This window comes from Microcaecilia unicolor, chromosome 8 (genome assembly GCF_901765095.1).
Source record: "Microcaecilia unicolor chromosome 8, aMicUni1.1, whole genome shotgun sequence".
Lineage (NCBI taxonomy): Eukaryota > Metazoa > Chordata > Amphibia > Gymnophiona > Siphonopidae > Microcaecilia > Microcaecilia unicolor.
Window position 1 is genome coordinate 129,473,418 of NC_044038.1, and position 22,075 is coordinate 129,495,492.

General features: G+C 48.5%; 1 protein-coding gene across 2 annotated transcripts in view; it reads left to right on the forward strand.

Annotated features, from left to right (window-relative positions):
- The window catches only part of CTNNA1 (catenin alpha 1), a 449,363-nt gene that overhangs the window by 262,030 nt on the left and 165,258 nt on the right, over positions 1–22,075 (forward strand). For both annotated transcript variants that reach the window (XM_030212635.1, XM_030212634.1), the window contains one exon: positions 12,075–12,155. In XM_030212635.1, the coding sequence (XP_030068495.1) occupies positions 12,075–12,155 (81 nt within the window). The remainder of the gene's footprint in view (positions 1–12,074; positions 12,156–22,075) is intronic.

Consider the following 22,075-nt stretch of genomic DNA (forward strand, 5'->3'; position numbering starts at 1 on the left):
ACTGAGGGCATTGACATCGACGTGAAGGGAAGCAGCGACACCAGGAACGCAGGTAAAGGCTGCCGAGAGACTGCATCGAGGTGGGAGCAGCGAGGCATCGAGTGGGTCTCCACCCATCTCAGGGCCTCCTGCTATGCAGTCCCCAAGGAGGCGTGTGGATTCCACATCCTCCTCATCGGTACCAAGGAGTCTCGATGTCAGGCATCAAGCGAAGGCGAAGAAGCACCATCATCAATCTCCTTCCAGGCATGGTACCGAGAGCTTCGAGGAGCCGAGGGAGTCACCCTTCATTCAGGAGGTGCTGATGCGTCGGTCGTCTGGCAGCCTGGTACCAGCTCTTGAGCCCCTTCAGATTCAGGCACCGACTCCTGCACCTGCCCCACAGCCTTTTCCAATGGCAGCTCTTGACGAGCGCATCCGGGCCCTACTTCCAGAGCTTCTGGAAGGGTTGCTTCGTCAGTCGGCCTCAGTGTCGGGGGTACTTATGTCTCCCGTACCAACTGCAGAGACGGCATCTGGGCCATCACCTGTGAGGAGGTCTACGCCCTCGGTACCGCTTGCCACCCGGGTCAACTCCCCCTCGATGTCGGTGGAGGAAGCTTCACCGGAGTCCAGGCAGGGGTTGACTTCTCGACACCCCCCATGAGGTCGTCTATCCTCAATGTCAAGGCAGGCTCAGTTTTGGGCTGTTCTTAGGCAGCTTCTGTCTGATACTGAAGAGGAGCGTTCATGGGAAGAGGAAAACCCCAGGTACTTTTCGGAGGAGGAGTCCTGTGGGCTCCTACTCCACCGATTGAGTTGAGGATGTCTCCACCTAAAGAGTCTTACCTTCTCATCCTTTGTGCGGGAAATGTCTAGGGACATTCCATTCCCTATGGAGGTTGTGGATGAGCCCAGCGCTGAGATGCTCGAGGTCCTGGATTATCCTTCTCCACCTGCAGAGGTTGCAATGGCCCCCCTGCACAAATACATTCAGGGAAGTGCTGATGTGGAATTGGTCTTGCCCTCTCTTTAATCCAGTGGTCCCCAAGAAGTCCGAGTCTCAGTACAGAGTCCATGGAGAGCCTATAATGGTGAAGGCCCAATTTCCTCACGTTTCCATGGTAGTGAACTCTGCTCTCAGAAGAGCCAGGAGTACTAGAGACTATGCCTCGGTACCCCCAGGCAGAGAGTCTAAGACCTTGGATTCTTTTGGGAGGAGAAGGTATCAGGCCGCAATGCTCGTCGCCAAGATCCAAACATACCAGCTCTACACGAGCATTCACTTACGGAACTCGGTGAGACAACTGTCCAGTTTAGTTGAAGCACTTCCTGCGGAGCTTGCTGAACCTTTTCACCAGGTGGTCAGGCAGCAGAAGGCGTGTCGCAAATTCCTGGCCAGGGGATCTTACGACACTTTTGATGTAGCATCCCGAGTAGCTGCTCAAGGTATAGTGATGTGCAGACTCTCATGGCTGCGTGTCTCTGACCTGGATCAGAAGACCCAGCAGCGAATGGCAGATGTTCCTTGCCAGGGGGAGGGGGATAATCTCTTTGGAGAGAAAGTAGAGGATATGGTTGATCAGATGAAAAAGCATCATGATGCCATGGATTATCTCTCCCGCCGGACGTCTTCTGCTACTGCCTCCTCATCCAGGAGGTTTTTTTGGAGGGAGGAGGACTGCTCCCTATTCCTAAAATAGGCGTAGGTACACTTCTGCCTCTCGGCAGCTGGTTCAGGCTCAGCCCCAGCATGCGCATTCTCATCAATGCCGTGCGCCAAAGGCCCCTAGGGCTCCCCAGCAAAAGGAAGGGTCAGGCTTTTGACTGGCTGCAGTGCAGCATAGCCACAGTAAAAGTGTCCAAACCGGGCGACTTGCCTGTCAGGAGGAGGTTGATATTTTTTCACCAAAGGTGGCCTCTTATAACCTCTGACAAGTGGGTTCTTCAAATAGTTTGGTTAGGATACCCGCTCAATCTGGCATCCAAGCTTCCAAATTGCCCACCGGGAGCTCAGTCCTTCAGCTCTCAGCACAAGCAGGTATTTGCAGAGGAACTCATAAGTACATAAGTACATAAGTAGTGCCATACTGGGAAAGACCAAAGGTCCATCTAGCCCAGCATCCTGTCACCGACAGTGGCCAATCCAGGTCAAGGGCACCTGGCACGCTCCCCAAACGTAAAAACATTCCAGACAAGTTATACCTAAAAATGAGGAATTTTTCCAGTCCATTTAATAGCGGTCTATGGACTTGTCCTTTAGGAATCTATCTAACCCCTTTTTAAACTCCGTCAAGCTAACCGCCCGTACCACGTTCTCCGGCAATGAATTCCAGAGTCTAATTACACGTTGGGTGAAGAAAAATTTTCTCCGATTCGTTTTAAATTTACCACACTGTAGCTTCAACTCATGCCCTCTAGTCCTAGTATTTTTGGATAGCGTGAACAGTCGCTTCACATCCACCCGATCCATTCCACTCATTATTTTATACACTTCTATCATATCTCCCCTCAGCCGTCTCTTCTCCAAGCTAAAAAGCCCTAGCCTTCTCAGCCTCTCTTCATAGGAAAGTCGTCCCATCCCCACTATCATTTTCGTCGCCCTTCGCTGTACCTTTTCCAATTCTACTATATCTTTTTTGAGATACGGAGACCAGTACTGAACACAATACTCCAGGTGCGGTCGCACCATGGAGCGATACAACGGCATTATAACATCCGCACACCTGGACTCCATACCCTTCTTAATAACACCCAACATTCTATTCGCTTTCCTAGCCGCAGCAGCACACTGAGCAGAAGGTTTCAGCGTATCATCGACGACGACACCCAGATCCCTTTCTTGATCCGTAACTCCTAACGCGGAACCTTGCAAGACGTAGCTATAATTCGGGTTCCTCTTACCCACATGCATCACTTTGCACTTGTCAACATTGAACTTCATCTGCCACTTGCACGCCCATTCTCCCAGTCTCGCAAGGTCCTCCTGTAATCGTTCACATTCCTCCTGCGACTTGACGACCCTGAATAATTTTGTCATCGGCGAATTTAATTACCTCACTAGTTATTCCCATCTCTAGGTCATTTATAAATACATTAAAAAGCAACGGACCCAGCACAGACCCCTGCGGGACCCCACTAACTACCCTCCTCCACTGAGAATACTGGCCACGCAATCCTACTCTCTGCTTCCTATCTTTCAACCAGTTGTTAATCCATAATAATACCCTACCTCCGATTCCATGACTCTGCAATTTCTTCAGGAGTCTTTCGTGCGGCACTTTGTCAAACGCCTTCTGAAAATCCAGATATACAATATCAACCGGCTCCCCATTGTCCACATGTTTGCTTACCCCCTCAAAAAAATGCATTAGATTGGTGAGGCAAGACTTCCCTTCACTAAATCCGTGCTGACTTTGTCTCATCAGTCCATGTTTTTGTATATGCTCTGCAATTTTATTCTTAATAATAGCCTCCACCATCTTGCCCGGCACCGACGTCAGACTCACCGGTCTATAATTTCCCGGATCTCCTCTGGAACCTTTCTTAAAAATCGGAGTAACATTGGCTACCCTCCAGTCTTCCGGTATTACACTCGATTTTAGGGACAGATTGCATATTTCTAACAGTAGCTCCGCAAGTTCATTTTTTAGTTCTATTAATACTCTGGGATGAATACCATCAGGTCCCGGTGATTTACTACTCTTCAGCTTGCTGAACTGACCCATTACATCCTCCAAGGTTACAGAGAATTCGTTTAGTTTCTCCGACTCCCCCGCTTCAAATATTCTTTCCGGCACCGGTGTCCCCCCCAAATCCTCCTCGGTGAAGACCGAAGCAAAGAATTCATTTAATTTCTCCGCTACGGCTTTGTCCTCCTTGATCGCCCCTTTAACACCATTTTCGTCCAGCGGCCCAACCGACTCTTTGGCCGGTTTCCTGCTTTTAATGTATCTAAAAAAGTTTTTACTATGTATTTTTGCTTCCAACGCTAATTTCTTCTCAAATTCCTTTTTTGCCCTCCTTATCTCCGCTTTGCATTTGGCTTGGCATTCCTTATGATCTATCCTGTTACTTTCAGTTGGTTCTCTTCTCCACTTTCTGAAGGATTGTTTTTTGGCTCTAATGATTTCCTTTATCTTACTGTTTAGCCACGCCGGCTGACGTTTAGTCTTTTTTCCCTTTTTCCTAATACGTGGAATATATTTGTCCTGAACCTCCAGGATGGTGTTTTTAAACAGCATCCACGCCTGATGCAAGTTTTTTACTCTGCGAGCTGCTCCTTTCAGTCTTTTTTTCACCATTTTTCTCATTTTGTCGTAATCACCTTTTCTATAGTTAAACGCTAGCGTACTTGATTTCCTAGTTTCACTTCCTTCAATGCCAATATCAAAACCGATCATATTATGATCACTGTTATCAAGCGGCCCTCGTATCGTTACCCCCTGCACTAGATCATGAGCACCACTAAGGACTAAGTCTAGTATTTTTCCTTCTCTTGTCGGCTCCTGAACTAGCTGTTCCATGAAGCTGTCCTTGATTTCATCAAGAAATCTTATGTCCCTTGCGTGTACAGATGTTACATTACCCCAGTCTATATGCGGGTAATTGAAATCCCCCATTATTATTGTGTTGCCCAGTTTGTTTGCGTCCCTGATTTCCTTTAACATTTCCGCATCCGTCTGTTCGTCCTGGCCAGGCGGACGGTAGTACACTCCTATCACTATCCTTTTCCCCTTTGCACATGGAATTTCAATCCACAGTGATTCCAAGGAGTGTTTTGCTTCCTGCAGAATTTTCAATCTATTTGATTCAAGGCTCTCGTTAATATACAATGCTACCCCTCCACCAATCCGATTCACCCTATCACTACGATATAATTTGTACCCCGGTATGACAGTGTCCCACTGGTTATCCTCCTTCCACCAGGTCTCAGAGATGCCTATTATATCTAATTTTTCATTTAGTGCAATATATTCTAACTCCCCCATCTTATTTCTAAAGGCCAATGCGGTCGAACCCATTCCACCAGGTGAAGAAGGGCTGGGATTCTGTTCCAGGTAATTTCTTGTGCAAAAGATAGCAAGGGGGGGGTGGGTGCGTCCCATCCTAGACCTAAGGGCCCTGAATAAATTTCTAGTCCGAGAAAAGTTCAGGATGGTTTCCCTTGCCACCCTTCTTCCCATGATTCAGGAAAATGATTGGCTATGCTCTCTACTACTACTACTTATCATTTCTATAGCGCTACAAGGCATACACAGTGCTGTACACTCTGGACTTAAAGGATGCCTATACTCACATCTTGGTGCTCCCAACTCAGAGGAAGTACCTTTCATTTCGACTGGGAACTCGGCACTTTTAGTACTGTGTACTGCCCTTTGGTCTCGCATCTGCACCCAGGGTCTTCACAAAATGCTTGGCAGTTGTTGCAGGATCGCTACGCAGACTGGGAGTGCATGTGTTCCCTTATCTCGACGATTGGCTGCTGAAGAACACTTCGAAAGCAGGGGCTTTACGGTCCACTCGATGACTATTCAACTGCTGGAGCTACTGGGGTTTGTAATAAATTATCCCAAGTCCCATCTTGTTCCAGTACAGAAATTGGAGTTCATTGGAGCTCTGTTGGATACACGGACATCTCAAGCTTATCTTCCCAAGGCAAGGGCAGACAATCTTCTGGCCCTAGTGTCTTTGGCTCAAGCGTCTCAACAGAAAACAGCTCAGCAAATGTTGAGACTTTTAGGGCACATGGCCTCCACGGTTCATGTGAATCCCATGGCACGCCTACATATGAGATCAGCTCAGTGGACCCTTGCTTCCCAGTGGTGCCAGGCCACAGGAGATCTAGAGGATGTCATCCGTCTCTCCACTGACTTTTGCAGTTCCCTTCAGTTGTGTACCATTCAATCCAATCTGATCTTGGGACATCCATTCCAGATTCCTCAGCCACAAAAAGTGCTGACAATGGATGCATCCCTTCTAGGGTGGGGAGCTCATGTAGATGGACTTCACACTCAGAGCTTGGTCTTTTCAGGAGAAGGATTTTCAGATCAACATCCTGGAATTATGAGCGATCTGGAACACTGTCAAGACTTTCAGAGATCAGCTGTCCCATCAAATTATTCTAATTCAGACAGACAATCAGGTTGCGATGTATTACACCAACAAGCAGGGGGGCACCGGATCTCGCCATCTGTGTCAGGAGGCTGTCCGGATGTGGCTCTGGGCTCACCATCACGATATGCTTCTTCAGGCTACATACCTAGCCGGCATAAACAGTCTGGCTGACAGACTGAGCAGGATAATGCAACCTTGCAAGTGGTCACTGAACAAGGACGTGGTCCGCAAGATCTTCCTAGCGTGGGGTACCTACTCGGTGGATCTTTTTGCCACTCAGATCAATCACAAAGTATCTCAATTCTGTTCCAGACTTCAGGCCCATGACAGACTAACCTCAGATTCTTTTCTCCTGCATTGGGGGACGGGCCTTCTGTATGCATATCTTCCCATACCTCTAGTAGGGAAAACTCTGCTGAAACTCAAGGAAGACCACAGAACCATGATTCTGATTGCTCCTTTTTGGCCCGGTCAGATATCGTTTCCGCTTCTTCCAAAGAACCGTGGAGATTGGAGTGTTTTTCCGACCCTCATCACCCAGAATGAGGGGGTCGCTTCTACATCCCAACCTTCAGTCTCCGGCTCTCACAGCCTGGTTGTTGAGAACATAGAAGTTGCCTCTTTTAGCCTTTCAGAGGGTGTCTCCCGAGTCTTGCTTGCTTCCAGGAAAGATTCCACGAAAAAGTGTTATTTTAAATGGAGGAGGTTTGCCGTCTGGTGTGACAGCAAGGCCCTAGATCCCTTTTCTTGTCCTACACAGACCCTGCTTGAATACCTTCTACACTTATCAGAGTCTGGTCTTAAGACCAACTCCGTAAGAGTTCACCTTAGTGCGATTAGTGCTTACCATCAATGTGTAGAAGGTCAGCCTATCTCTGGACAGCCTTTAGTTCGCTTCATGAGAGGTTTGCTTTTGTCAAAGCCCCCTGTCAAACCTCCACCATTGTCATGGGATCTCAACGTCGTTCTCACCCAGCTGATGAAAGCTCCTTTTGAGCCACTGAATTCCTGCCATCTGAAGTACTTGACCTGGAAGGTCATTTTCTTGGTGGCTGTTATTTCAGCTCGTAGAGTCAGTGAGCTCCAAGCCTTGGTAGTCCATGCATCTTATATCAAATTTCATCATAACAGGGTAGTCCTCCGTACGCACCCTAAGTTCTTGCCAAAGGTGGTGTCGGAGTTCCATCTGAACCAGTCAATTGTCTTGCCAACATTTTTTCCCCGTCCACAAGGTTAGGGACATAGGTGCCAAACTACTATCTACTCCCAGCTGCTGCTATGGCAGGCAGGAGGAACTGCGAGCTTCTTTGCTTTACCCTGCCCTTTCCTGGCTCTCTCATTCACGCTCTCCATCACCCCCACACCCGGCGCTGCTACAAAACAAAAACATGCGAGGGGCCATGCTCCTGCGCGTGCCGATGACGTCTTCCCTCCTTTCTCTGGAAGCAGGAACTTATATTATGAGGCGAGTGAGGGAGAAGGAGGGAGGCCGGCAGCGGCGCGCGCAGCAGGATTATGGCCCCGTGCACGTTTGCATTATGCTTTACCAGGGAGGGAGGGAGTGAGTGAGCGAGGGGAAGGGAAGAGCATGGAAGTTTGCAGTTCCTCCAGGCTGCCATAGCAGCGGCTGGGAGAAGAGAAGATAGTGGTGGATTAGTCCAAGGAGGTTTGGGTAGGAGCAGCTCAGACCAGTGGTTAATCTAGCCCCATATCCTGCATCCAACAGTGGCCAATCCAGATCACAAGTATCTGGCAGAAACCCAGAGGCTGTAGTGTTTTTGTTTTTGTTCTTTTTTTGTATTGCTCTATTTTTTTTTTTTTTTTTTGTTACATTTGTACCCCACACTTTCCCACTCATGGGCAGGCTCAATGCGGCTTACATGGGGCAATTGAGGGTTAAGTGACTTGCCCAGAGTCACAAGGAGCTGCCTGTGCCTGAAGTGGGAATCGAACTCAGTTCCTCAGTTCCCCAGGACCAAAGTCCACCACCCTAACCACTAGGCCACTCCTCCACTGTACCTCAAATATGTGCAGTTTTTTGGTCACTGCATCTCAAAGATATAGCGGAATTGGAAAAGGTACAGAGAAGTGTGAAAAAATGATAACGGGAATAGGACTGTTAGAAGATCTGTTTATAGTCTTAGTAGTGGAACCAAGCCCGTTTCATCAAAAATGAAACGGGCCCTAGGAAGGCTCTCGTCTAAGCAATATTTCCTCTCTCCCCTCTGCCCAGTGATTCTTCCCTCCCCTCCATGTCCCGTGATTCTGACCCCCCCCCCCCCTCCATGTCCAGCAATTCTCCTCTGCCCTGCCCTCTCCTCCGTGTGCCGCGATTCTCCCCTGGCCTCCCATCCTCTCCGTGTCCCGCGATTCTCCCCTGTCCTCCCATCCCCTCCGTGTCCCGCGATTCTCCCCTCTGCCCTGCCCTGCCCTCCGTGTCCCGCGATTCTCTCCTCTCCTCCCATCCCATCCATGTCCATCGATTGTCCTCCCCTCCAGCGTTCCGTTGCCTTCACTTGCGTTTGTAACATCCTGACGTCAGCTCGCCTCCAGCGTTCCCTTCCCTCTCACTGTCCCGCCCTCGCTTAAAGACGAAATGATGTCAGAGGAGGACGTAACAGTGAAAGGGAAGGGAACACTGGAGGCTTGCTGACGTCAGGATGTTACGAACCCAACCAGCCAGCCGTAGAACATTGACGGTACAAATTGTTAGATTAGGCAGTACCTGTATACCCTCTTAATACTATGCCTTATATAAGCGAGAGATGCTGACAGTGAATACAGCTTTGCTTGGGAATTAAAGTATGGTTTTTATTTAGCTCAGATTAGTTATACAAATTAATAAATTTAATTAAGGTCTGATTAAAGAAATATATAGAAACTTAAAATCTCTGTATCTCGGTAAGATGTTATGTTTAATGTCTCCACTCAGTCAGTACTAGCTTACCTCTTGGTTGGTTGGTTGGTTGGTTGAATGGACTTACTTTGCTAGCTGCTGTCAGGCCCGTACTGGTTCACTGTAGCAGCATTTCTGATGTTATCTGATCTCTGCCAAGTGAGATCCTTGCTCCCCCCTTTGGTAAGATATCTTTCTCCATGGCACATCTTTCCATCCCCGCTCTGCTGGAGACCACCTTATTTCACATACTCCAACTCACTCACTCTCTCTCCCACTTTCACTCTCACACTCCCCTTTTCTCACTCTGCTAATATCTATGATTTTATGAAGTATTTTGTCACGAGGTGAATTTAATATTACCAGCTTTTGGGACAACAGCAAAAGAGAAGAGCACAGTAGCATTGCATCTTATTTTACGTTCTTGTGGTCAAGTACTCTAATGCTGGTGGTGTGATGATTTTCATCATTAAACCATAATTCCCCAGGAGCTTGAATAAGGGGATGTACTGAGCTCCTGCACATTTATTTAAAAAATTTTTAAATATTGAATATATTTGTTATGAGATTTTATACAAGTTTTTAAAAAATAGTCAACAAAAGTAATAGGATGGCTAATATCGATGAAATATCATGTTATATAGGATTTGTCAGTAGAGAATCCACAAACATGGAGAACTCAAAGAAGTCCCACGGATAGTTACAAAGCAGCAGAGGAGTGGGTAAAAAACCAGGAATCCCAGAGACTGGATCTTAGTAAAGATGAACTAAAATTTTATTATACAGTATATTGACTCGACACAACGTTGTGTTTTGGCCAGCAGGCCTACATCAGGAGTCTACAAATAAAAACATTATATAAAACAATAAAAATAATGACATAAGAAAATCAAACAAAATACACATATAATTCACAAAATTAATAATAAAAAAGGAGAATATTTAAAAAACACTGGATAATAGCATAAAGAACAAACAGCATACCATTATAAGTTATAAATCTCTTAATGATATATATGACTATTTTAATGCAAACAATAGTGTAATGTTTAACATAAACAATAACATTTCCTTAAAAAAGAAAAATAAAGGTTAAAAATAAAATGGGACCAACCTAAATACTGGAGTGGAAAACAATAACGATGATCCAGAGTGAGCAATGTTGGAAACTTGCAGTCTGTATTTTCAATAGTCTGTGGAAATAACAGAATATGAAGGCTATGATAACACTGTGTTCTAAATAGAAGAGAAAAAAAAAGGGGGGGGGGGGCCAAGCCTGATCCATAAAAAAATGCTCAATATGACTATTCTAAATGAGGCCAAGCCAAATCCATAAAGGGGTACTCGATATGACTATTACTTTTATGTTTATTTCTTTCTATGGTTGCAATAGCGATTAGTATAATGACCTATCTTCTGATCCTCGTTTTACACGGTCCTCGGTTTAAATGTATTTCAAACCGAAAAAATTATTATAATTGGAAGAAAATTTTCAAAAATCTCATTCTCTAGTTCAGGCTGTTGAAGAGACGCCTGGTCTGGGAGTCACTATGGTGATGTATAGCAATAAAATGCGTTTGACAGCTACTTGAAATTGATCCTAAGACCCCATTAACTTTTTAGTAGTAGTATGTGTGTGCGTGTTTTTTTTTTTTTTTCTTTGTCAAATCTGCCAAGGTATATTATGTGGTCTATGACTTATTTACAGACGTATGTATAATCCCTTGCATCAATTGAGTGTTTTTTTTTAACCTTGATCTGAGAATTTGGAGCTGTATAAGATGTATTTACATTTAGAGGGCAATTCTATAAAGGGGCACCTAATTGGAGCCTTTTCTGTCACCTATTTTCCTTTACAGAATGCTACTCTGGTTATGCATATGCATTTATTTAGGCATGAGCACCTAGATCAGTCATAGAACTGGTGTAATGTTCGCACCTTGATTTAGGAGATGCACATAATGTGTGGAATACTGTAAGTTATCTCCCAGATTCTATAAAGTGTGACCAAAATTGTGCGCGCAAACCCAGTTGTATTCTGGATGTGTGGGTGCAATTTAATTACTTGACAGGCCAGTCAGCGCCGATAATTGCCACTTAACAAGCAATTATTGATACTAATTGGCATTAATTAGAATTTACATGCACAAATTGCTAGGCATATTCTGTAAAGTGTTGCGCATAAATTCTAATCTGTGCTGCCAAAGAGGGGGGTTGTGGTGGTGATAGTTCTGAAAATCTACATGCATGGTTATAGAATACACCTGCTTGCACCTAACTTATGCACCAGTATTTAACACCAAGTTTTACTTGGTGTAAATGGACACACCTAGAGTTAGGCGCAGGCATGCCCCTAGGCATATTTTATAAATTGTGCCTAACTCTAGGCACGGTTTACAGAATACGAATAGGTGGAAATATTTTTGGTGCTGATTTTTTTTAGGCACTATATATAGAGTCTAGTCCTGTGTGCATCCCGCCCATGTGAATGCTTACCTGCAAACTACATGCTAGTAGAAATATGCATGCAGCTACAAAATAGTGTGTAGCCAGATTTCCAGTGTTTACATGCGCATATGCATGGTCATTTTACTCACATATTTTGTTGCATAAACACCTTTATAGAATTCCCTCCGCTCCCCCACCAAAAAAAAACCCAAAAAAAAAAAAACAAATTGATGCGTTGATTTTGGTCAGGTTTGTTTTAAAGCATCCAAGGAAACCAGCTAGTGGCTATTGAATAAGAAGTTTATTAAAGGAGCAACCTTCGATAAAAGAATGTGTGCTTGTATTGTTCTGCCATCCAGATGTGTTTCGGCAGTGGACTGCCTGCATCAGGGGCACATATGGCTCTTGTAAAAATGACATGTAACACACCTTAAAACAGGATTTTCAAAGCATAAAGGTTGCCTACATTGGGCTTCTCGAGGCCAGTGTGATGAACCGCAGCCTCTTTTTCTTCTTGCCTCTTTTCTTCTTTTAAAGCATGCCAGGTTTTCGTTAGATTTTCTTCAAAGCTTGATAACTGTGTTTGCCTGCTTAGTTTATTTAAAAGAAATAAAAATCTTATTTTCTTTCCCAGACTGGACGTAAAGAAAGAAGTGATGCACTTAACTTGGCTATTGATAAAATGACAAAGAAGACCAGAGATTTGCGAAGACAGGCAAGTTGGGAGTGAAATTTTAATTTAATTAAAAAACTTATACCTTATCTTTTCACACCTTGAAATGTACAAGTTTTAAGACAAGTTCGTAAATGAAGGATTTTTGTGTTAACTATCCTATAACTTTCTCCCTTTTTGTCATCTAACTTTAATTTTGAGTTGTTTACATTAGTTGCTGATGGTTCTGAAGCTCTAACTCTGGGACCAATATAGAAAGCTAGCACAGTTGGGAAGGACATGGTTAACGAGATTACACCACTTCTCAAAAACCTTTTCTTCAATGACAAGCAGGACATCATTTCTCTCATGTGGATAGCCGTCATCCAACAGAGCCTTGGTGCAGGTGCTGCCCGACGTGTGAACACGTGCATTCCTGCCCGACGTGTGAACACAGGACCATCGGTCTCTGTTTTTCTGCAGAGCAGGGAAGTCACATCAGTGATCTCTCTTCTGTGGGTCTTAGCATTTTTGCCTCTTCGTGCCTTCCCATATATGAGTTTTTCTTTTTCTCATAATTTTCCTTCCTTTTACACCTTAGTTTCAAACTGGTCTTTTTGACCAGTTTGTTTCTTATATTTTTCTCCCAAGGCCTGAGCATTGACCGGGTTGCATCAGCATTTTTGAGTGCAGGTGAGCTGCTTCATCCTCACTATTGAGCTGTTTGATTTTGCATTGGCAGTTTTCCCTTTCGTGTTAAAAAATGTTCCCAGTGGCTTTAAGCGTTGTGCCCAGTGCAACAGGTTTTTCCATATCATCATGCTGATCAATCCATAGACTGGTGGGTTGTGTCCATCTACCAGCAGGTGGAGATAGAGAGCAAACTTTTGCCTCCCTATATGTGGTCATGTGCTGCCGGAAACTCCCCAGTATGTTCTCTATCTCAGCAGGTGGTGGTCACACACAGCAGCAGCTCTGGCTAGGCCTCCAAGCCTAATTTTTAGGTTTTGTTGAGTGCCTGGGGTTGAGGGCTCTTCTTGAGCAAGTGCAAACCTGGTGGCGCCAGGTCCCTCCTTTTCTCCCCCCTCCCGCTGGCTCCGTTGAAAAAAAAAAAAAAAAAATTTTGAACGTCCTTAAAGGCGTTTATTTCGACGTTTATTTAAACGTTTATTGCAGCTACTCACTGGGACACCAGGTCGTTACAGCTCGGAGCGGAAAGCAGGTAATTTTTACCTTTTATAGCGGGCAGGGGGGTTCCCCGATTGGTCTCCACGTGGCCTATGGCGTCGGAGGGCGAGGGCGCAAAGAGTCGCTCCCCGGATCGCGTGTGCGCTTCTAGAGGGGATGCGGGGGTCTTAAAGTTTGATCGCCCTTGTTGGGTGACAGTTTCATGACAGATGAGTGTCCCGGTCCTTCCTTCGGTGTAGCGGTTTTTCCCGCCATAAACGCCCATCCCCCGCGGCTCGCCTCCGCCATTTCCATATCATCAAGCTGATCAATCCATAGACTGGTGGGTTGTGTCCATCTACCAGCAGGTGGAGATAGAGAGCAAACTTTTGCCTCCCTATATGTGGTCATGTGCTGCCGGAAACTCCCCAGTATGTTCTCTATCTCAGCAGGTGGTGGTCACACACAGCAGCAGCTCTGGCTAGGCCTCCAAGCCTAATTTTTAGGTTTTGTTGAGTGCCTGGGGTTGAGGGCTCTTCTTGAGCAAGTGCAAACCTGGTGGCGCCAGGTCCCTCCTTTTCTCCCCCCTCCCGCTGGCTCCGTTGAAAAAAAAAAAAAAAAAAATTTTGAACGTCCTTAAAGGCGTTTATTTCGACGTTTATTTAAACGTTTATTGCAGCTACTCACTGGGACACCAGGTCGTTACAGCTCGGAGCGGCAAGCAGGTAATTTTTACCTTTTTATAGCGGGCAGGGGGTTCCCCGATTCTTCTCCTCGTGGCATATGGCGTCGGAGCGCGAGGGCGCAAAGAGTCGCTCCCCGGATCGCTTGAGCGCTTCTAGAGGGGATGCGGGGGTCTTAAAGCCTGATTCGCCCTTGTTGGGTGACAGTTTCGTGACCGATGAATGTCCCGGTCCTTCCTCCGGCGTGGCGGATTTTCCCGCCATAAACACCCATCCCCCGCTCCTCGCCTCCGCCATCTTGGCTGGCCACGCGGCTCGGACGGCTTCTTCTTGGGCCGCCCTTGAGGTTGGAGACATTAATGCCATGAACACCCTTAATTTGGGCGACGGCACAAAAGCGGCTAAAGTTAAGCGCCGTTCTTTCCGCGCGGCTCCTTCGCGGAGTGTCGCGCCGGACGCCATTTTGGATGCGCAGCATGTCTCTCCCCCGCTCTTGCGAGCGCCGGTTGAGGGTGCGTCTAGGGCTGTAGCCCAGGCTGCGGAAGTGCACAGTCTGGGGGGGTTTCTCCCCCGAGTTTGTTTTGCTGCTGCATCAGGCCTTCCTTATGCAAAACGCTGCCCCTGCTCCCTCGTCTGGTAAAGAGGTTGAGGTTCCCAGAGGTAAACACCCTCGGGTTGATTCCCAGGCCTTGGAGGACTTTGTCTCCTCCGATGTAGATGAGGGCAGCGTATCTGAGTTCTCCCAACAGTCCTTTGCGGATTCCTTGGAGGAGACGGATCCCCGCTCGGATGGAGCGGATGACCCCTCTGCAGCGCGGCTTTTTAGCTCAGAGGATTTGCCCAACCTGTTGATACAGGCCATGGACACTTTGAAGATTTCCTCTCCAGAGGACGTCTCTCCCTCAGCCCCTGTTGGCTCTGCCATTATGCTGGGGACGAAGCGCCCGCCTAGAACCTTCCACGTGCATGATGCCATGCACACCTTAATTTCGGCTCAATGGGATGTCCCTGAAGCGAGCCTTAAAGTGGCTAGGGCTATGTCCCGCCTCTATCCTTTGACTGAAAGTGAACGTGAGGCCTATCTGTGGCCTACCGTGGATTCTTTAATCACTGCAGTGACTAAGAAAACGGCGTTGCCGGTGGAAGGTGGCACGGCCCTAAAGGACGCCCAAGACAGAAGATTGGAGGCGGCCTTAAGGTCGTCCTTTGAGGCGGCTGCTTTAAGTTTGCAGGCCTCAGTTTGCGGCTCCTATGTGGCCAGGGCGTGCCTGACTATGGTGCAGCGGGCTTCCCACTTGGATCTTCCTTGAGGGCTGATTGGCCGGCCCTGGAATCGGGCTTAGCCTATTTGGCAGACTTGCTGAATGATGTCTTGAGGGCCTCAGCTAAAGGCATGGCTCAGACAATCTCTGCGCGGCGGTGGCTTTGGCTGAAACATTGGTCTGCTGACCACGCCTCTAAATCCCGCCTGGCTAGATTGCCTTTTAAAGGCAAGCTGCTCTTTGGGGTCGAGCTGGACAAAATCGTGACCGATCTCGGCACGTCTAAGGGCAAGAAGTTACCAGAGGTCAGGGCTCGGGCTAGTACTCGTCCCGGTACCTCCAGAGGACGGTTTCAGGAAGCCCGTCGGTACCGCCCGGGCAGGTCGGGTTCCTCTGCCCCCTCTTCCTTTAAGAGGAATTTCTCCCCCAAGCAGCATTCCTTTCGCAGAGACCGCCGTCCCGGAGGTGCTCCCTTCGGTCCTCCCCCAGGGTCTCGTACCCAATGACGGGGCCTTGGTCCACGCCCCAGTGCAGATTGGAGGACGGCTGTCCTCGTTTCTGGGCGAGTGGACCACAATAACTTCAGACGCGTGGGTGCTGGAAGTCATCAGAGACGGCTACAAGCTAGAGTTCTGCCGACCCTTAAGAGACGGGTTTGTACTCTCTCCCTGCAAGTCTCCGGTCAAAGCTGTGGCAGTGCAGCAGACTTTGGACAATCTGATCCGCCTGGGTGCAGTCGTTCCGGAGCCAGAAAGTCAGCTTGGCAAGGGGCGTTACTCCATTTACTTTGTGGTACCAAAGAAAGGAGGTTCTGTCCGGCCTATCCTCGACCTCAAAGGGGTCAATCAGGCACTTTTGCATGGAGACCCTCCGCTCTGTTATAGCGGCAGTGAAGGCAGGAGAGTTCCTGGCATCCTTGGACATCAAGGAAGCGTACTTGCATATTCCCATCTGGCCTCCTCATCAACGCTTTCTGCGTTTTGCAGTACTGGGCCGACACTTCCAGTTCAGAGCCCTCCCGTTCGGGTTGGCTACTGCTCCGCGGACCTTCTCCAAAGTAATGGTGGTCATCGCGGCCTTCCTGAGGAAGGAAGGAGTACAAGTCCATCCTTATCTGGACGACTGGTTGATCCGAGCCCCCTCTTATGCAGAGTGCGGCAAAGCTGTGAACCGGGTGGTTGCTCTTTTGAGCTCCCTGGGGTGGATCATCAACTGGGAGAAAAGCCAGCTGCGCCCAACTCAGTCCCTGGAGTATCTGGGAGTTCGATTCGACACCCAAGTGGGCAGACTGTTCCTGCCAGACAATCGGATTGTCAAGCTTCAGGCTCAGATGGACCAGTTCCTAGTAGCCTCTCCTCTTCGGGCTTGGGAATATGTGCAGCTGTTGGGCTATGACGGCCACGATGGAAGTAGTGCCCTGGGCCAGGGCTCATATGAGACCACTACAACACTCTCTGCTGCAGCGCTGGACTCCGATGTCGGAGGATTATGCTGTGCGCCTTCCCTTGGACCCAGCAGTGCGCAAGGCGCTGAGCTGGTGGACGCAGACAGACAAGTTGTCTGCAGGAATGCCTCTGGTGACCCCGGAGTGGATTGTCGTCACGACGGACGCCTCTTTGTCGGGCTGGGGAGCCCACTGCTTGGGAAGGACAGCGCAGGGGCTCTGGTCTCCTGCAGAGGCAAAGTGGTCTATCAACCTCCTGGAACTCAGAGCCATTCGGTTGGCGCTTTTGGAGTTCATCCCGGTACTGGCGTTGAAGCCTGTACGGGTCCTGTCGGACAGTGCCACGGCTGTGGCCTATGTCAACCGCCAGGGAGGTACCAAGAGCGCCCCTCTAGCCAAGGAGGCCATGAATCTATGCCAGTGGGCGGAAGCGAACCTGGAACAGCTGTCAGCGGCCCACATTGCCGGGGTCATGAATGTCAAGGCGGACTTTCTCAGTCGCCATACCTTGGAGCCCGGAGAGTGGCAGCTATCTGCTCAGGCGTTCTTGGACATCACGAAGCGCTGGGGCCAGCCGAGCCTAGATCTGATGGCGTCATCGGCCAATTGCCAAGTGCCGCGCTTTTTCAGCAGAGGACGGGACCCTCGATCCCTGGGAGAGATGCTCTTCTCCAGTGGCCGACACAAGAGTTACTCTATGTGTTCCCGCCCTGGCCCATGTTGGGCAGGGTGCTAGACCGTGTGGCAAAGCATCCGGGCCAGATAATCCTGGTGGGTCCGGATTGGCCCAGACGTCCCTGGTATGCGGACTTGATCAGGCTCTCAGTGGACGAACCTCTGCGACTGCCAGTGGAGCAGGGCCTGTTACATCAGGGTCCCGTGGTGATGGAGGATTCCTCCCCCTTTGGTCTTACGGCCTGGCTATTGAGCGGCAGAGTCTGAGGAAGAAGGGCTTCTCAGACAAGGTCATCGCCACTCTGCTGAGAGCGAGGTAGCGCTCTACTTCTACTGCTTACGCCAGGGTTTGGCGTACCTTTGCAGCGTGGTGTGAAGCAGGTTCACTTTCTCCATTTACTGCTCCAATTTCTTCAGTGCTGGTGTTCCTGCAAGAAGGTCTGGAGAAAGGCCTGTCGCTGAGTTCCCTGAAAGTCCAGGTAGCGGCCCTGGCTTGCTTCAGGGGCCGCCTGAAGGGTGCTTCCCTGGCTTCGCAGCCAGATGTGGTGCGTTTCCTCAAGGGAGTTAATCACCTGCGCCCTCCTCTGCACTCAGTGGTGCCTGCGTGGAATCTCAACCTGATGCTAAGAGCCTTGCAAAAGCCGCCTTTTGAACCCTTGTCGAGGGCATCTCTGAAAGACCTGACGTTGAAAGCAGTCTTTTTGGTGGCTATCACTTCAGCCAGAAGAGTTTCCGAGCTCCAGGCACTCTCTTGTCGAGAGCCTTTTCTGCAGTTCACTGAGGCAGGAGTGACTATTCGCACAGTGCCTTCCTTCCTACCCAAGATTGTTTCTCGCTTCCATGTGAGTCAGCAGCTCTGTCTCCCTTCCTTTCGTAGGGAGGACTACCCAGAAGAGTATTCTGCTCTCAAATATCTGGATGTGAGACGGGTCATCATCAGATACTTGGAAGTGACCAATGATTTCCAGAAATCGGATCATCTGTTTGTCCTGTTTGCAGGTCCTCGTAAGGGTCTGCAGGCTGCTAAGCCTACAGTGGCAAGATGGGTCAAGGAAGCCATGGCAGCGGCTTATGTGGCCGCGGGGAAGGTGCCGCCTATCCAGCTGAAGGCTCACTCCACTAGAGCTCAGGCGGCCTCGATGGCAGAGGCCGGGTCCGTCTCCTTGGCAGAGATATGCAAGGCGGCAACTTGGGCATCTGCCCATACATTCTCCAAGCATTACCGCTTGACTGTGGCTGCTCGGGCGGAGGCCCGGTTTGGAGCTTCAGTGTTGAGGTCAGGGATTTCAATGTCCCGCCCTGGGTGAGTACTGCTTCGGTACATCCCACCAGTCTATGGATTGATCAGCATGATGATATGGAAGGTAAAATTATGTATCATACCTGATAATTTTCTTTCCATTAATCATAGCTGATCAATCCATAGCCCCTCCCAGATATCTGTACTGTTTATATTCTGGTTGAATTTTAGGTTCAGGTTTAGTCTTCAGTTCCTTCAGGAGGACTTCGTGTTCAAGTTTTTTCACTTGGATTCTTCAAGAGTTGAGACGAGTTTGTGTTACAGTGAGCTGCTGCATTCCTCTCCCCTCTGTTTTACGGGGCTGGATTGAGACTTAAATTCTGCCGGCACTCCCTCCCGCTTCGTGCGGCTGTAGGGCAGCTTTGTACCCCTCCCGCTTCGGCGGTGTTAGGGTCAGTCAGCTCCTCCCGCGGTTGCGGTTGCAGGATAAGCCAGATCCCCCCCGCATCGGCGGGTGTGGTGTCCCTCACCCGCTCCGCGGGGATGAGCTGGACGGATTCCCCTCCCCCACTTGTGTGGGGATGAGCTGGGTTAATTCCCCTCCCCCGTTTCGGCGGTGGTGAGCTGGGCAGAGTGTCCCTTTGTGGGTGTAATTCTCTAAGTGCTGAGTCCTGCGGATGGAGCTTTGATATCGACATACTGAGGAGTTTCCGGCAGCACATGACCACATATAGGGAGGCAAAAGTTTGCTCTCTATCTCCACCTGCTGGTAGATGGACACAACCCACCAGTCTATGGATTGATCAGCTATGATTAATGGAAAGAAAATTATCAGGTATGATACATAATTTTACCATCTCTGAGACTGATAACCATAGTTGGTGCCTGCTGTGCATGGGCCCAGACCATGAGGCTTCTGTATTTTGTGTATACAGAAAAGGATCCAGAATGTTAGAGAGGTCCAACGCGCAAAACGTTTTGGTGCCAAGTCTGATCTATCGGCATTGGTCCTGATGCCTGCTAGAGCTGCCTCTGACACTGGGAGTGCACCAGCATCGAGAAGGTCCTCACCTGCCTCGACCTTGGCATTGAAGCAGGGCCCCCGGAACCAGTCAACATCAGACCTGACACTGAGGGAGGCGTATGGATACAGTGTCCTCTTCCTCGGTACTGAGGGATCCCAGTGCCAAATATCGAATGAAGATTGGAAGTATTGGTATCAGTCCCCCTCAATGCACGATGCCGGGAGCTCTGGGGAATCAGTATTGCCAGTACCCAAGAAGCATCAGTTCTGGAAGAGCTGCTCCCCTTCTGTAGTAGTGGTGCCAGTGCAGCAGTCTCCGTGCGGCCGGGACACTGCTTCTGATTCAGCAGAGACAAATTGTAGGCTTCTCCATCCCAACTTTGGCCCAGCCTTTACCGATGTCTGTCCTTAATGAATGATTCCAAACCATGAGAGGTACTGGCGGGCTTTCTGCAGCAGCAAAGTGCACAGGCATTGAGGGCGTTTGCACCAGCTATGGCACCGTCTCCATCCTGGAGGCCCATGGCCCACCTGTTAAACAGTCGACTCAGGTGCCATGCTGGGCATTGGGTCTGGCACTGATCGATACAGTAATGCTTTCGACTTCGGGGGGAGGAAGCTGCTTCAGAGTTGCACAGCAGGCCTTGTACCTCTGTGCCCAGTATCGGGGCCTGGACATCACATCAGTAGATCAAGGCAGGCACAGGCTCATACCTCCCACAAAGAGTAATTTGCCGAGTCCTAGTTGGACCGTTCATGTGAGTCTGAGGAGCCAGGGTATTTCTTGGAGGAGAGGTCCTGTGGCATACCATCAGACCCATCTCCTTCACAAGACAGAAGTCTCCCACCCAAAGAACTCTCCTTTACAGGTTTTGTTAGGAAAATATTGGAAGCCATACCATTTAGATTGGAGACAGAGAGCAAGCCCAGGGCAGAATTGTTTACCATCCTGGACTGACTCCTCACCTAGAGAAGCTGTAACTGTACGCTTGGAGTTCTTCAGGATGCATAGATGAAGAATTGGGAGGCCCCTGTCTGTGTGCATGTGGTTCAAAAGGTCAGTTCTATTTACAGAATCCAGAAGGCTCCTGGACTCGAGGTCAAACTGCCCCCACCATTCTATGGTACTACTGCTACTACTTGACATTTCTATAGCGCTACTAGGGTTACGCAGCGCTGTACAATTTAACAAAAAAGGGGGGGCAGTCCCTGCTCAAAGGAGCTTACAATCTAAAGGACGAAATGACAAGTTGGGGTAGTCTAGATAACATGGTAACATAGTAGATGACGGCAGAAAAAGACCTGCACGGGCCATCCAGTCTGCCCAACAAGACAACTCATATGTGCTACTTTTTGTGTATACCCTACTTTGTACCTGTGCTCTTCAGGGCACAGACCATATAAGTCTGCCCAGCACTATCCCCGCCTCCCAACCACCGGCTCTGGCATAAACCGTATTCGAAGACTCGTGTCTTGGCTCCCCCAGACAGTGAGACTTAAGCACTGAACTCTTTTGGGACAGAGGTTTATCAGACCTCACTGCTTGCTTCCCACATACTTACCAGCCCTACCCAAGCCTCTGCTTGATGTCCCTGATGCAGAGTGTACTTGTCTTTGTGGACACTCCCTGTGGTAAGGGCCGCAGAGCTTTGCCAGCTGGCCAAAAAGCAGAAATGTAGGAAGTATTTGTCCAAAGGTACATTTGACACTTTCGATGTTGTGTCCAGACTCTCCACCTTGGGTTTGGGGATGTGCAGACTCTCAAGGCTGCAAGTCTGCGACCTGGAACCTGTGGTTTAGGAGAGGTTAGATGAAGTCCTTTGCCAAGGAGATGATCTTTTTGGGCACAAAGAGGAAAAGGTTGTGGGCCTCATAAAGCATACCGATGACCTTAAGTCCCTCTCTTGGGCTCCTCCTTCTGACTCCTCCATTTCTCAGAGGTTTTCAGATGGGCCTCGAAGAGGAACCTACTACTCTCCAAGATATAGGTTCACTCCTTCTTCCCATCCATAGCAGCAGTCCCAACCTTAGCACTCCTGTCTCCGGCAACAGAAGCCCCAGTCTGCTCCTCAGTTAAAGCAAGGGACAAGCTTTTGACTGGCTCCACGAGAGCATAGCCAAAATCAAAGTGGCTGTTCCAGACAACCTTCCAGTAGGAGGGAAGCTAAATTTTTACCAAGAAAGATTACTTTTTGTAAGCATTGACCTTTGAGTTCTTCAAATAGTCTGGATAAGTTACACACTCCTTTGGCAAAAAAGCGCCAACTTGCCCTCCAATGGTCTCTTATATCAACTCTCTGCACTGGGAAGTACTTGCAGAGGAACTGTTCACCCTTCTTTTTTTTTTATTATTTTATTTATTCATTTATATAATTAACACAAGCATAAAACTTGTTACATGTAATTCAGAGCACAAAGAAATAAAGAAATATATATACATATATACCAACATCATAGTATATCTCCATAACAAAAAAGGAAAAGTTGT